Consider the following 11037-nt stretch of genomic DNA (forward strand, 5'->3'; position numbering starts at 1 on the left):
GTCCCATTTTTTGGTGGGAAATATTCTTAATTTAAATAAACTAGTGTTTAACCCGCGCAATGCGCAGGATCATTTTACATATTAAATAACATAGTATATTTAAGCATATAGTATCCAATATCTCCTAAATTTTTAGAAATTAGTTTCTTCAAATCACTCGTGTGTACTTCCCTGTCATGAGAGATTAAAAAAAAAAAGAATCTGACTATAAGCAATTAAAACTTACATGACAATTTCAAATAGCAAGTCTGCTATTCCTAGGAACCACAATGAAATAAACCATGAGGTTAGAGAATTTTACAACCGAAAAGTTTAAAAGAGAAAAATGGCTACTGGTTTGTGAAACAGAAAGTCAGAAAAATATTAGTCAAATAATAATGCATAATCAATAGTACATTGGAATATCAAATTCTAAAACCAAACCAATAGATAACCCTTAAAAGGGACATTGCAAAAGGAAAAAAAGTTGTAGTGCATAATCAAGCCACAATATATAAACAAAATAGAATTCCACCTACAACAAATAAAATGCATAATCAATAGTAGATGGGAATCTCAAATTCTAAAACCAAACCAATTCATAAGTTATAACCCATAAAAACAACATTGAATCTTAATCTTGACCCTAAATTTCAATTGCAAAAAAAAAAAAAAAAAAAAAAAAAAAAAAAAAAAAAAAAAAAATTCACAATCCCGAAAAAGCTGCAATGATATAGAGAAAATTTGTTAACAACAAACCTCGTAGTGATAAACAAAATAGATATATTAGATTATACACACACCCAAGTTATGGAAATCATGAAACTTTTCACCCATTATTATGTAATCATCTATTCATAAAATAAATAAATAAAAGTAAATCATCTATAAGTACTCAAATCCAAAACACTAAGACATACACAATAAAAACAATCATACCGTAGATTATTCTTTTGAAGGTAGTCACATATTTTTTGTTTTATTTCAATAATCTATAGGAAGTGAATCTTATGATTCACAATATTCATTATTGTGGAATTGACTAATCTCTGTCTTATTTACACTAAATGTATCACTTTTTGTAAATATAGGACTTCGAGTCCATTTTCTATTGTAACCTCTCTCAAGCCCATAGATATTAGAACCAAGTAGCCTAAAGCTAAACTGTTTTTGTCAGTCCTACTCAAACTGTGGAAGCTTTCCCTCCAAAAAGTAGCTAAAATGGGAATTCTACATCTAGGAACTTGCAAGATGGAAAAGCACATGGAACCTGTCCTTATCTTAACTCTAAAACTATAAAAAAGCAAGGTTCCTATACAGTTGTAGATTCCACATAACACAACCAGTCAGCTTTGACCTGAGGAAGAAAAAAAAATATAGATAAGAGAAAGATTGGAGAGAGAAAAAAAAGTTATCACAATGAACCACCTGCAAATTATCTACCACATCAAGCATCAGTGCTACATAATGAAATATTGCAGATACTTAATTTTTTTTAGTATTCTCTTCAAGAAAATTCCAAATCTTCATTAAAGTAGAAGAGCCCAACAATCTAACATACATCATCCAAAATACGAAACCTATCAAACTCTAAGATGCATACTATAAGCCAATTAACAATGTGTTTGTTACCAAACCAATCAACCTTTCAAACCCAAGAAAAACCAGAATAAAAGGCTTCCAATTAGACAGACCAAGGGTACATACAAAAAATGTACATAACTCTATAGTGGAGGAGAAGTCACTAAGAAAGTCCTCACAAATTTCGTACACAATCATAAAGTAATCCCATTTCTATCTTAACAAAAAATACTCCAATGCTAAATAACAAAATGATACCAAAAAGTATAAAAATATACCTTAATATAAAAACATAACTTAATGCTTATTCCAGTGGCAAAAGCCTTAAAAAGTGGACTTAGTACCAGGGGGAGGATGAATACTATCAATGAAATTTTAAACTCTATCCCTAGTAACATACCAACCCCTTTTATCAGCAACATTTTCAAACCAATCTTTGACAACGCATGATTGCCAAAGTTCGCACATTGCCTTACTATCTGAATTTTTTTTTTTTTTTTATTAATAATTCTACTATTTAAGCCAGATGACTAAAGCAACCTTTACATAATATTCGGTACATTTATTTGTCTTCACTCTCTAAAAAAGTCCTTTGATTCATCTAAAGGTTGAGTCTATATAACATTATTAGTCATTTACGTATTAGAAGACAATCAAAACTTATATAGTTGTTTGTCTTTTAAATATTTTCAAAGAAATTTACACTTAGCTCAATATACTTCACCTACTTTTTTCTGGAAAATGTCATCCAATAATGTAACATGACATTATTTATAAATAGCAGACCTAAAGCCAAGCAATATATTGATTATTAAATCTTTTCTATAAAATAGACATATATGTGACATGTCAATTTCTAACAGATTAGATACCATCCCAAACCCAATAAAATGACACATTTATTCATGACCAATCTACTGTTAGATCCTAAAAAAAAAAAAAAAAAAAAAAAAAAAAAAAAAAACTGCAATTGGAAAACATTTAGCAAAAGAATTAAAAATAAAATCTACAGTCAACTAAAATTTAGCCCAAAAAAAAAAAAAAACTATAAAAAATATGGGAAAGTAAGCAAAGAAAGAGAAAGAAATACAGAAAGAAAATATGTGCTAAAAACATAAGAAAAAGAGAAGGGCTGTCATGCCAACAACTGGCTGCTCTTTCATTTCCTAGTAAGTTTTCATTTTAATTTTTTGTACTCTTCCCTCACCTTAACTAATTAGTCACATAATAAATAATCTTCATTATGATGTTGGCCCATATGCTTAATTTGAAATTAATAGTCTAACTGTGTTAATTTGATAATCTTCATTTTGTTTTTGTTTTTGAATTTTTTTTTCTTTGTCATAAATCTATGTTTTGAAGTTTGGTTTTACTTCCCATTTGATCAATTCCTTCCTTTCTCCCGACAATAGTTCCTCCAACGTTTTCTACCTTAACAGTAAAACCTTAAATGTACCCATCTATTTTAAGTTCCAGTTAAGTTCTTAAAATCTCCTTTTCTAAGATTTTCTTTTCCCAGAAAACGTTTGCACTTATAGTCTTATTTGTGTTGCTGTTAAGGAAATCTTTGTCCTAAATCAAAGCAATTGCAAACGGAAAAGAGATTTCATTGAACAATGAAATAAGGAGGAAAATTTAGGCTATCATACCTTTCATTTTATTGTAGAGAAACCAACGGTAATTCTCCTATTAGAGAATCCAGTAACTTTTCTGGCAGGGAAAAAATTTAAATTAGTGATTTAGATAAATGACATTTGAAAGTTTGAGAAGATATGCTAACTACCCATGAGACGTTCAACAAAACCAAACGATGCCAACGATTGCAGTCTGCAGTATTTGCAAAGTTTTTTTTTTTAAAGATAAAGATAGAAATTTTATTTCATAAAAGGGAAATCCATGTAAAAACACATAACAAACTTGTAAGCATAAATACAGGGGAACAAAGACTTGTTCTGCAGAAAACAAAATATGCAACAAAATAAATACAGTCCATGGACATACAATACAGAAACAGCAACAGATATTAGAATTACCCCCTGTAAGCACAAATTATGCAGAAAATCCTGAACCTGTTCTGCAGAAAACAAAATATGCAGCAACAGAAATACAGCCCATGGACATACATCACAGAAACAGCAACAAATATTACACTCAGTCCCCTGTAAATAGCATTCAACAGATATTACACTCATAGCATTCTCAATTTTCATCAATCTTGTATTCCCAAAATAAGGCTGCACTGAACAGAACGGCAATCTAAGGCAAATGAATTGCAATCTACATTTACAACCAAGTTCAAATTTAGAATCACATATATTGCAACACTTGCAATTCATGTTGATATAAGAGTCTTAGGATGCTCAGAGATTATAAAACCATAACCTATATACAGAAAAATTAAATCTCTCATAATCTGAAATAAAACAGAAAATTAAGTAAATAAGAAAAGGGTATGAAGAAAAGAAATTGGTGCATAATTCTTAACCGTTTTTTATGCTACAATTTAATGAATTCAAATTTCAGGTGCAAACAGGAACTAAATCTAACAAAAATCTACCAAATAGGGAAAAAAAAGTTCTAACCAAAAAACAATAATCAACAAAACAAAACCCAAGAAATTAAAATTAAGAACAGAATTTCCAATGATTTGCCTTTCCATCTACATACCCAAAAAAAGAAAAGCTAAAGAAAAACCCATTACTTTTTTATTAAACAGATCGAAATTGAAATCAATCAATGACAAATGAAATCTACAACTGAATCCAAGAGAGAGTTAAAACAAAAACCTAAATTTGTACTTGGAGTGCGGAGTGAAACGATTGGAAGCTGGATCCACATCAACAACATCCCCTGCTATAGGCAGCGGATATAGTGCTCTTTGAATCCTCGCCGTACTTCGCATCAGAATCGACGGTGGTTACAGAAGGCTGATCGGAAGCCTCATCGATTGGTTCTTCCTTTTCTTCTTCTTCGAGGCGATCTGATGGGCGTGACATCAGTAGTAGTGTCGTCGTCTAGGGTTTGTTTAGGGTTTTCTTCTGTAGTAGTAGTAGGGTTGAGATTGAGTTGGTCTGATGAATCGGTGGCCATTGTGTGAGAGAATCGGAGATGGCACCTCTGATCGCTTACTTCTTTCTCATCTAAGTTTTGGATTTTGTTTTTCATCTTCCTTCTTCTTCTGCTTCTTTTTCTGGAAAAATCAAAAAGCAAAAAGATGGCCAAAATAGCCAACTGGCCCTAAAATCGCAACTATTTGGTTAGTAGGTTCCGTTTACAAACAATATCAGTTACTAGCATCTCGAGTCTTTGAGGCTCGATTTTCGCTTATAAATCGAGTCTCAAAGACTCGATTTCCATGGTCCGATCTGACATATTTTTTGACGTGGCGATGACATGGAAATCGAGTCTTAAAGACTCGATTTCTAACTTTTATAACCACAACAACCCACAGCCCAGCCAGAACTTCATCAGAGCAGAAAAAAAAAAAAAAAAAAAAAAAAACACCAGAAATAGAAAGAGAGAAGAGCGGGATTGGAAACAGAAAAAAAAACACCACCGCCGCGAGACCCAGGCCGCGCACCGTGAGCGAACCAGCGCCAGCTCGCGCGCGGCCTGGGTCGCGCCCCGTCGCGACCTGGGTCGCGCGCAGGCTGCGCATCGTGCGCGAACCAGGTCGCGACGGTGCGCGACGGAGGCTGCGCATCGTGCGCAACCCAGGTCGCGACGGGGCGCGACCCAGGCCGCGCGAGACCCAGGTCGCGCGCGGCCCAGGCCTGCTTCGGCTCCTATCTGATCTGATTCTTCTTTTTCCCTCTAATCTGAGTCTTCTTTCTCCCTCTGATCTCCTGCTGGACTGAGTCTTCTTTCTCCCTCTGATCTCCTGCTGGACTTCTTAAATTTTTTTTTTGGGTATTTGGCTTGTACGAGAGACTGTGAGACTTGGAATTTTTTCAAATTTTTTTGGTTTATAAATCGAGTCTTAGAGACTCGATTTCCAGGTGGGCAACATTTGCCAGATCAGAACATGGAAATCGAGTCTTTGAGACTCGATTTATAAGCGAAAATCGAGCCTCAAAGACTCGAGATGCTAGTAACTGATATTGTTTGTAAACGGAACCTACTAACCAAATAGTTGCGATTTTAGGGCCAGTTGGCCATTTTGGCCCAAAAAGATCGTTTTAGCGTAACTGGAAACAAAGTGTTTTTGAAAGGAACTGGGAAGCGGGTTTTTTTTTGGAGATTGTAGGAAACTAGCATTTAAAAACTAACTATTCAGTTAGTTGGCCCCGTTTGCAAACAATTTGTAATTGTAACAACTCGAGCCTTAGAGGGTCGATTTAGAACCTGTAAATCGAGCCTCTAAGGCTCGGTTTACCTGGTTTCCTATGCGAAAAGTCCACGTGGAGTACACGCAGAACTCGAGTGTCTGAGGCTCGATTTCCACGTGTACTCCACGTAGAAATCGAGTGTTTGAGACTCGATTTCTACGTGGAGAACACGTAGAAATCGAGTCTATGAGACTCGATTTACTTAAAGAGAAATCGAGTCTTAGAGACTCGATTTTCACACAGTCAAACCAGCTCACACGTCTTGGTCGTGTCTATGTTTTGTCTTGGGCGTGCAGGCGTGCAGAGAATATCTGACATGAAGTCTGTTTTTGAACTGACCAGCTACTGTATTGTATTATTTTTGGTCTATTGCGTGCCATCAAGTCAGCTACTGTGTTGTATTTTTGGTCTCTTGCGTGCCATCAAGTCCATGCAGAGAATATCTGACATGAAGTCTGTTTTTGAACCTTACGCTGACCAGCTAATGTGTTGTATTTTTGGTCTCTTTTGGGTGTGCCATCAAGTCCATCAAGTCTGTGTTTTTGTGCAAAGCTGACCAGCTACTGTGTTGTATTTTTGGTCTCCTTTGGGCGTGCCATCAAGTATTTGTTTTTGAGTGGGTTATGTCATTTTGAATGTGCAAAGCTTATAAAGAAAAGTCTGACCAGCACTGTTTTGGCGTTGGTCATATCCGTGTTTTATTTTTGGGTGATTGGTCTGTAATAAAAAACTCTCACACAACCTCTCACACAACTCTCAGAAAATATTTTCACTGCCTCACACAACTCACACCTTCAACAACTTCTCACAAAACCTCTCTCAACAACTCTCACAAAACATCATACAACTCTCATAAACTCTCATACATCAGCAGCAAAACATTGCTCCTCTCAGTCTCATACAATCTCAGCAGTATATTTGCTCATCCTCATGTCAAGTAAGGGTCTCCTCCTCACTATCTAGTTGGTTGTTTAGTGTATATAGCTGCTTTAAAAAGTGTTGCTTGCATTGAATTTGTCATGCCATTTCTTGATAAAATATTTGTTTGTATTAAATATTTATATTTGTTTCGTAATAAGATATTTGTTTGTATTAAATATGTATATTTGTTTCATAATATTAGTTTTTTTTTTTTGAGTAACCGGCCTGGAAGCCCAAGCAGGGCTCCTTATGTATATTAGTTGGTTGTTTAAATATGTATATATATTTATATTTATACAACTATATGTTTAAATATTTATATATATATTTTTATTTATATTTATATATTTATAGAAATATATTTATATATTTATATATTTATAGAAATATATTTATATATTTATACAACTATATATTTATATATTTATACAACTAAATGCAAATATAAATATAAATATATATATATATATATATTTATATAAATATATAGATTTATATTTATATATTTATATATTTATAGAAATATATTTATATATTTATACAACTATATATTTATATATTTATAGAAATATATTTATATATTTATACAACTATATATTTATATATTTATACAACTAAATGCAAATATAAATATAAATATAAATATATATATATATAGTTATATATATATATAGTTATATATATATATAGTTATATAAATATATAGATTTATATTTATATATTTATATATTTATATTTATATTTATATATTTATATTTATATATTTATATAAATATAAATATATGTACATATTTATAGAAATATAAATAAATGTATATATTTATACAACTATATATTTATATTTATATATTTATATTTATATATCTATACAACTATATATTTATATTTATATATTTATACAACTATATATTTATATATTTATATAAATATATAAATAATAGACACATAAGGAAAGAAAAAAGAAACAGGTTCAAAGAATTGTGCAACCTCCAACTTTTATGAAATTCCAACCATGAGAAAGACATTATTGAATACAGTAAAAGCTATGAAAATAATTGGGTCACCGGTCCAGTTGCACCTAATTAAGCAGCTAGCATTTTTCCATTTTCTGGATGACATAAAGCTGATGACATATTAGCAGATTCGAAACAAATTTACTGTCATGACGGATTTTTTATTGTATGATTTTTATGATTCAGAGTCAAAATTTGAGTTTGTATATCACATCTAGTATATTTCACTGTATATTAATGCCTTGATTTTCAAATTAGATGATATGTCTAATTTGATTGATCATGATCATATTCACATTAGTGTTTTTTTTTTTTTTTTCTTTTGTCTGATGAACCCTGCTCTATGTTGTTTCATTAATAGTAGTGTAATAGGGTATGCCATTAATTTCCGTAGCACTGGAATGATGATATTTTTATTTATATTTTTGTTAGAGCTGAGTTTAAAATTTGTAATGGGGGTGAGTTTTGTTTTTAGTTTTTTTATTTGTTTGAGTACGAAATTATAATGATTGAGTGTGTTTGTATGTGATGTGGGGTGAGTATATGCAATTGTTACACTTTTAGATCCCTTGTAATTTTTGTACTTTGAGTAGATAGAAAAGGTTTTGTAATTCGAACATAAATGAAAGAGATAAAATATGTCACTAACATAAATTTCCTTGGCTTGGCTCTCTAATAGGTTCACAATCTTTGAAGAATATTGATATAAATGTATACTTCGGTGGACCCCTTCACAATCCTGAAGGGATTGACGGATTCCCATTTAGAGGGGAGGGTATCGAATGCTACTACATGATGTTATGTCGTAAGTTGAAGACGTTGAATGATTTGAAGAGGAAAATAATGGACGAATTGAAATTGAATCCTGCTTGGTATGACATCAAGATTATTTATCGTTACCCACAAGAAGTCCTTCATGAACGGATAAATTATGGGTATATGGCGATCAAAGAAGATAAACATGTAAAGATGATGTTTAATAGGATCCAGAAAATGCCCCAAGTAAATGCTGTTGAGTTGTATGTAAGTTTGGAGGCGCCTGCAGATAACACTATTGAGGTGGTGCAAGAAACAACTACGGCTTTACAATTTACAGCCCTAGATGATGGATGCACTACAATGGGAGGGTATACGATGGGAGGGTATACTGCACAAGGGTATACGATGGGAGGTTATACGCTCCCATCTCAAGATCATGTTGCTAATACTAGTGAAACCCTCTATCGTGAAGAGACACATTTAGAGGAGGAAGACGAAGACGAAGATCATGTTGCGAATGATGGTGAAAATGTTGAGGTTGTGGATGAGTACGAAGAGAGGATTGAGCAAGGCGACTTTGAGAACGATGTGGATGAACATGAAGTCGTTCCCAATTTTGAAGAGGAAAATATGGAGGACCATGATGAAGGTGATGCAAATGATGATATTGGTGTCCAGTATAATAGAAATACGACCACTGGCTACAGACCTCCTGCTGAGTCATTCTACTCAAATACGTGGGAAGATATGGTTGATCCTTCACGTCTTCAGATACCATTTGTCTCTACTTGGGAAGATGGGATGCATTTTTCTAAAGGGTTGACTTTTGCAAATAAAGATGCGGTGAAGCATGCATTGATAATATACGCAGCAAAGGATAATAGAAATTTTATAATCCGGAGGTCGACCAAAACGAAATTGTGCGCCGCATGTGTTGATGACAACTGCATGTGGTATGTTGGGGCATACATGAAGACTAAATTCAATGGTATGTGGATGGTTACGTCTTATGTGGGTCCACACACTTGTATACCCTTTGGCCTAAAAAGAGATGGTAGAATGATGGATTCGCATTTTGTTGCATCAGAAATTGTGGGAAAATTGCAAAAAAATCACACTACACGTATTGATGACCTATGGGAGATCATACGTACTAAGTATAATCATGAGCTTTCTTACTATAAAGTATGGGACGCAAAACAAAAGGCAATTGCTAAGATATTTGGGGATTGGGAGGAGTCTTACCAAAAGTTGCGAAAGTTGTTGTTGGCATACTTGGATGAGGACTCAGGTACCCAGTACAGCTATCACACCATACCTAGGCCAGACGAAGGTACTGCGGTACTACGCTATGTATATTGGGCATTCGCTCCATGCATTGCTACATTCCAATATTGCAGGCCAGTGATTAGTATTGACGGGACTCATCTGTATGGTAAATACAAAGGGGTATTGATGATTGCAATGGCAACCGATGCTAACCAAAAGGTTTTGCCTCTCGCCTTCGCTGTTGTGAACAAGGAGTCAGGGGCTAGTTGGGGGTGGTTTTTAGAGTGTCTCAGGACTTCCATAGAGCATGTCATACCTAACGATGGCATTTGTATTATTTCTGACCGACACAAAGGTATCAAATGTGCCATTCGAGAGTGGCCTAGACGTGAGGACGGAAGAGAACAGGTATATCACCGATATTGCCTTCGACATGTTGCTAGCAACTTCAACAGACACTTTGATAACCCGATTCTAAAGACATTGGCCTTGAAAGCTGGATATGCGAGTAATGAAGCTAAATTTAAGTCCATAATGCAAACCATTAAGGAGGCCGAGATTAATTTACTGAGGGGTGTAGACCCTACTGATACGCGGATTGAACGTTATATGCCATACACATATCTAGTGAGTGAGGATGTGGAGAAATGGACCCAGTCACATGATGGTGGAAGACGTTATGGGGCAATGACAACCAATATCTCCGAGTGCTTTAATGGGGTACTTAAAGGTGCCCGCGGTTTGCCCATTGCTGCAATGGTTCATTTCACTTGGTGCAAACTTGTTGCATATTTCCACGATCGACATAAACAAATTACTTCTGATCTCTCTTGAGGTAAGGTGTGGAGTGATTATGCAATGGAGATCTATAGCAGAAATGAGCAGAAAATTGCAGGACACACTGTGAGGAATTTTAATCATGCAGAGCGTGTATATCAGGTGGTTACCCCGTACAATGACCATAGAGGTGGAGGGGGAAACCACAGTCATGAAGTGCGCATATTTGCTAGAACATGTGGTTGCAGAAAGTGGCAAAACTTGAAGATCCCTTGTTCACATGCAATTAAAGTTCTTCAAGATCTGCATCTCAATGCGACCAACTATATTGACCCATGTTACAGTTTGAACAACGCCATTCTCACATATTCACATAATTTTGTGGTACCAAAGTCAGAGTCTGAGTGGAG

At 34.3% G+C, this 11037-nt stretch overlaps 1 protein-coding gene and 1 long non-coding RNA gene across 2 annotated transcripts; one reads left to right on the forward strand and one right to left on the reverse strand.

Moving 5' to 3' along the window:
* Positions 1–903: 903 nt before the first annotated feature.
* Positions 904–4800, reverse strand: LOC126718002 (uncharacterized). Its single transcript, XR_007652802.1, has 3 exons — positions 4347–4800; positions 3210–3270; positions 904–1336 (listed from the first exon to the last, which is right to left on the reverse strand). It is a non-coding gene; the product is annotated as an uncharacterized LOC126718002 (long non-coding RNA).
* A 3865-nt stretch (positions 4801–8665) lies between these two features.
* Positions 8666–10684, forward strand: LOC126719610 (uncharacterized). The gene has a single exon (XM_050422145.1). It carries the CDS (start codon positions 8666–8668, stop codon positions 10682–10684), a length of 2019 nt encoding a protein of 672 aa, XP_050278102.1.
* Positions 10685–11037: the final 353 nt, after the last annotated feature.

Source organism: Quercus robur, chromosome 3 (assembly GCF_932294415.1).
Source record: "Quercus robur chromosome 3, dhQueRobu3.1, whole genome shotgun sequence".
NCBI lineage: Eukaryota > Viridiplantae > Streptophyta > Magnoliopsida > Fagales > Fagaceae > Quercus > Quercus robur.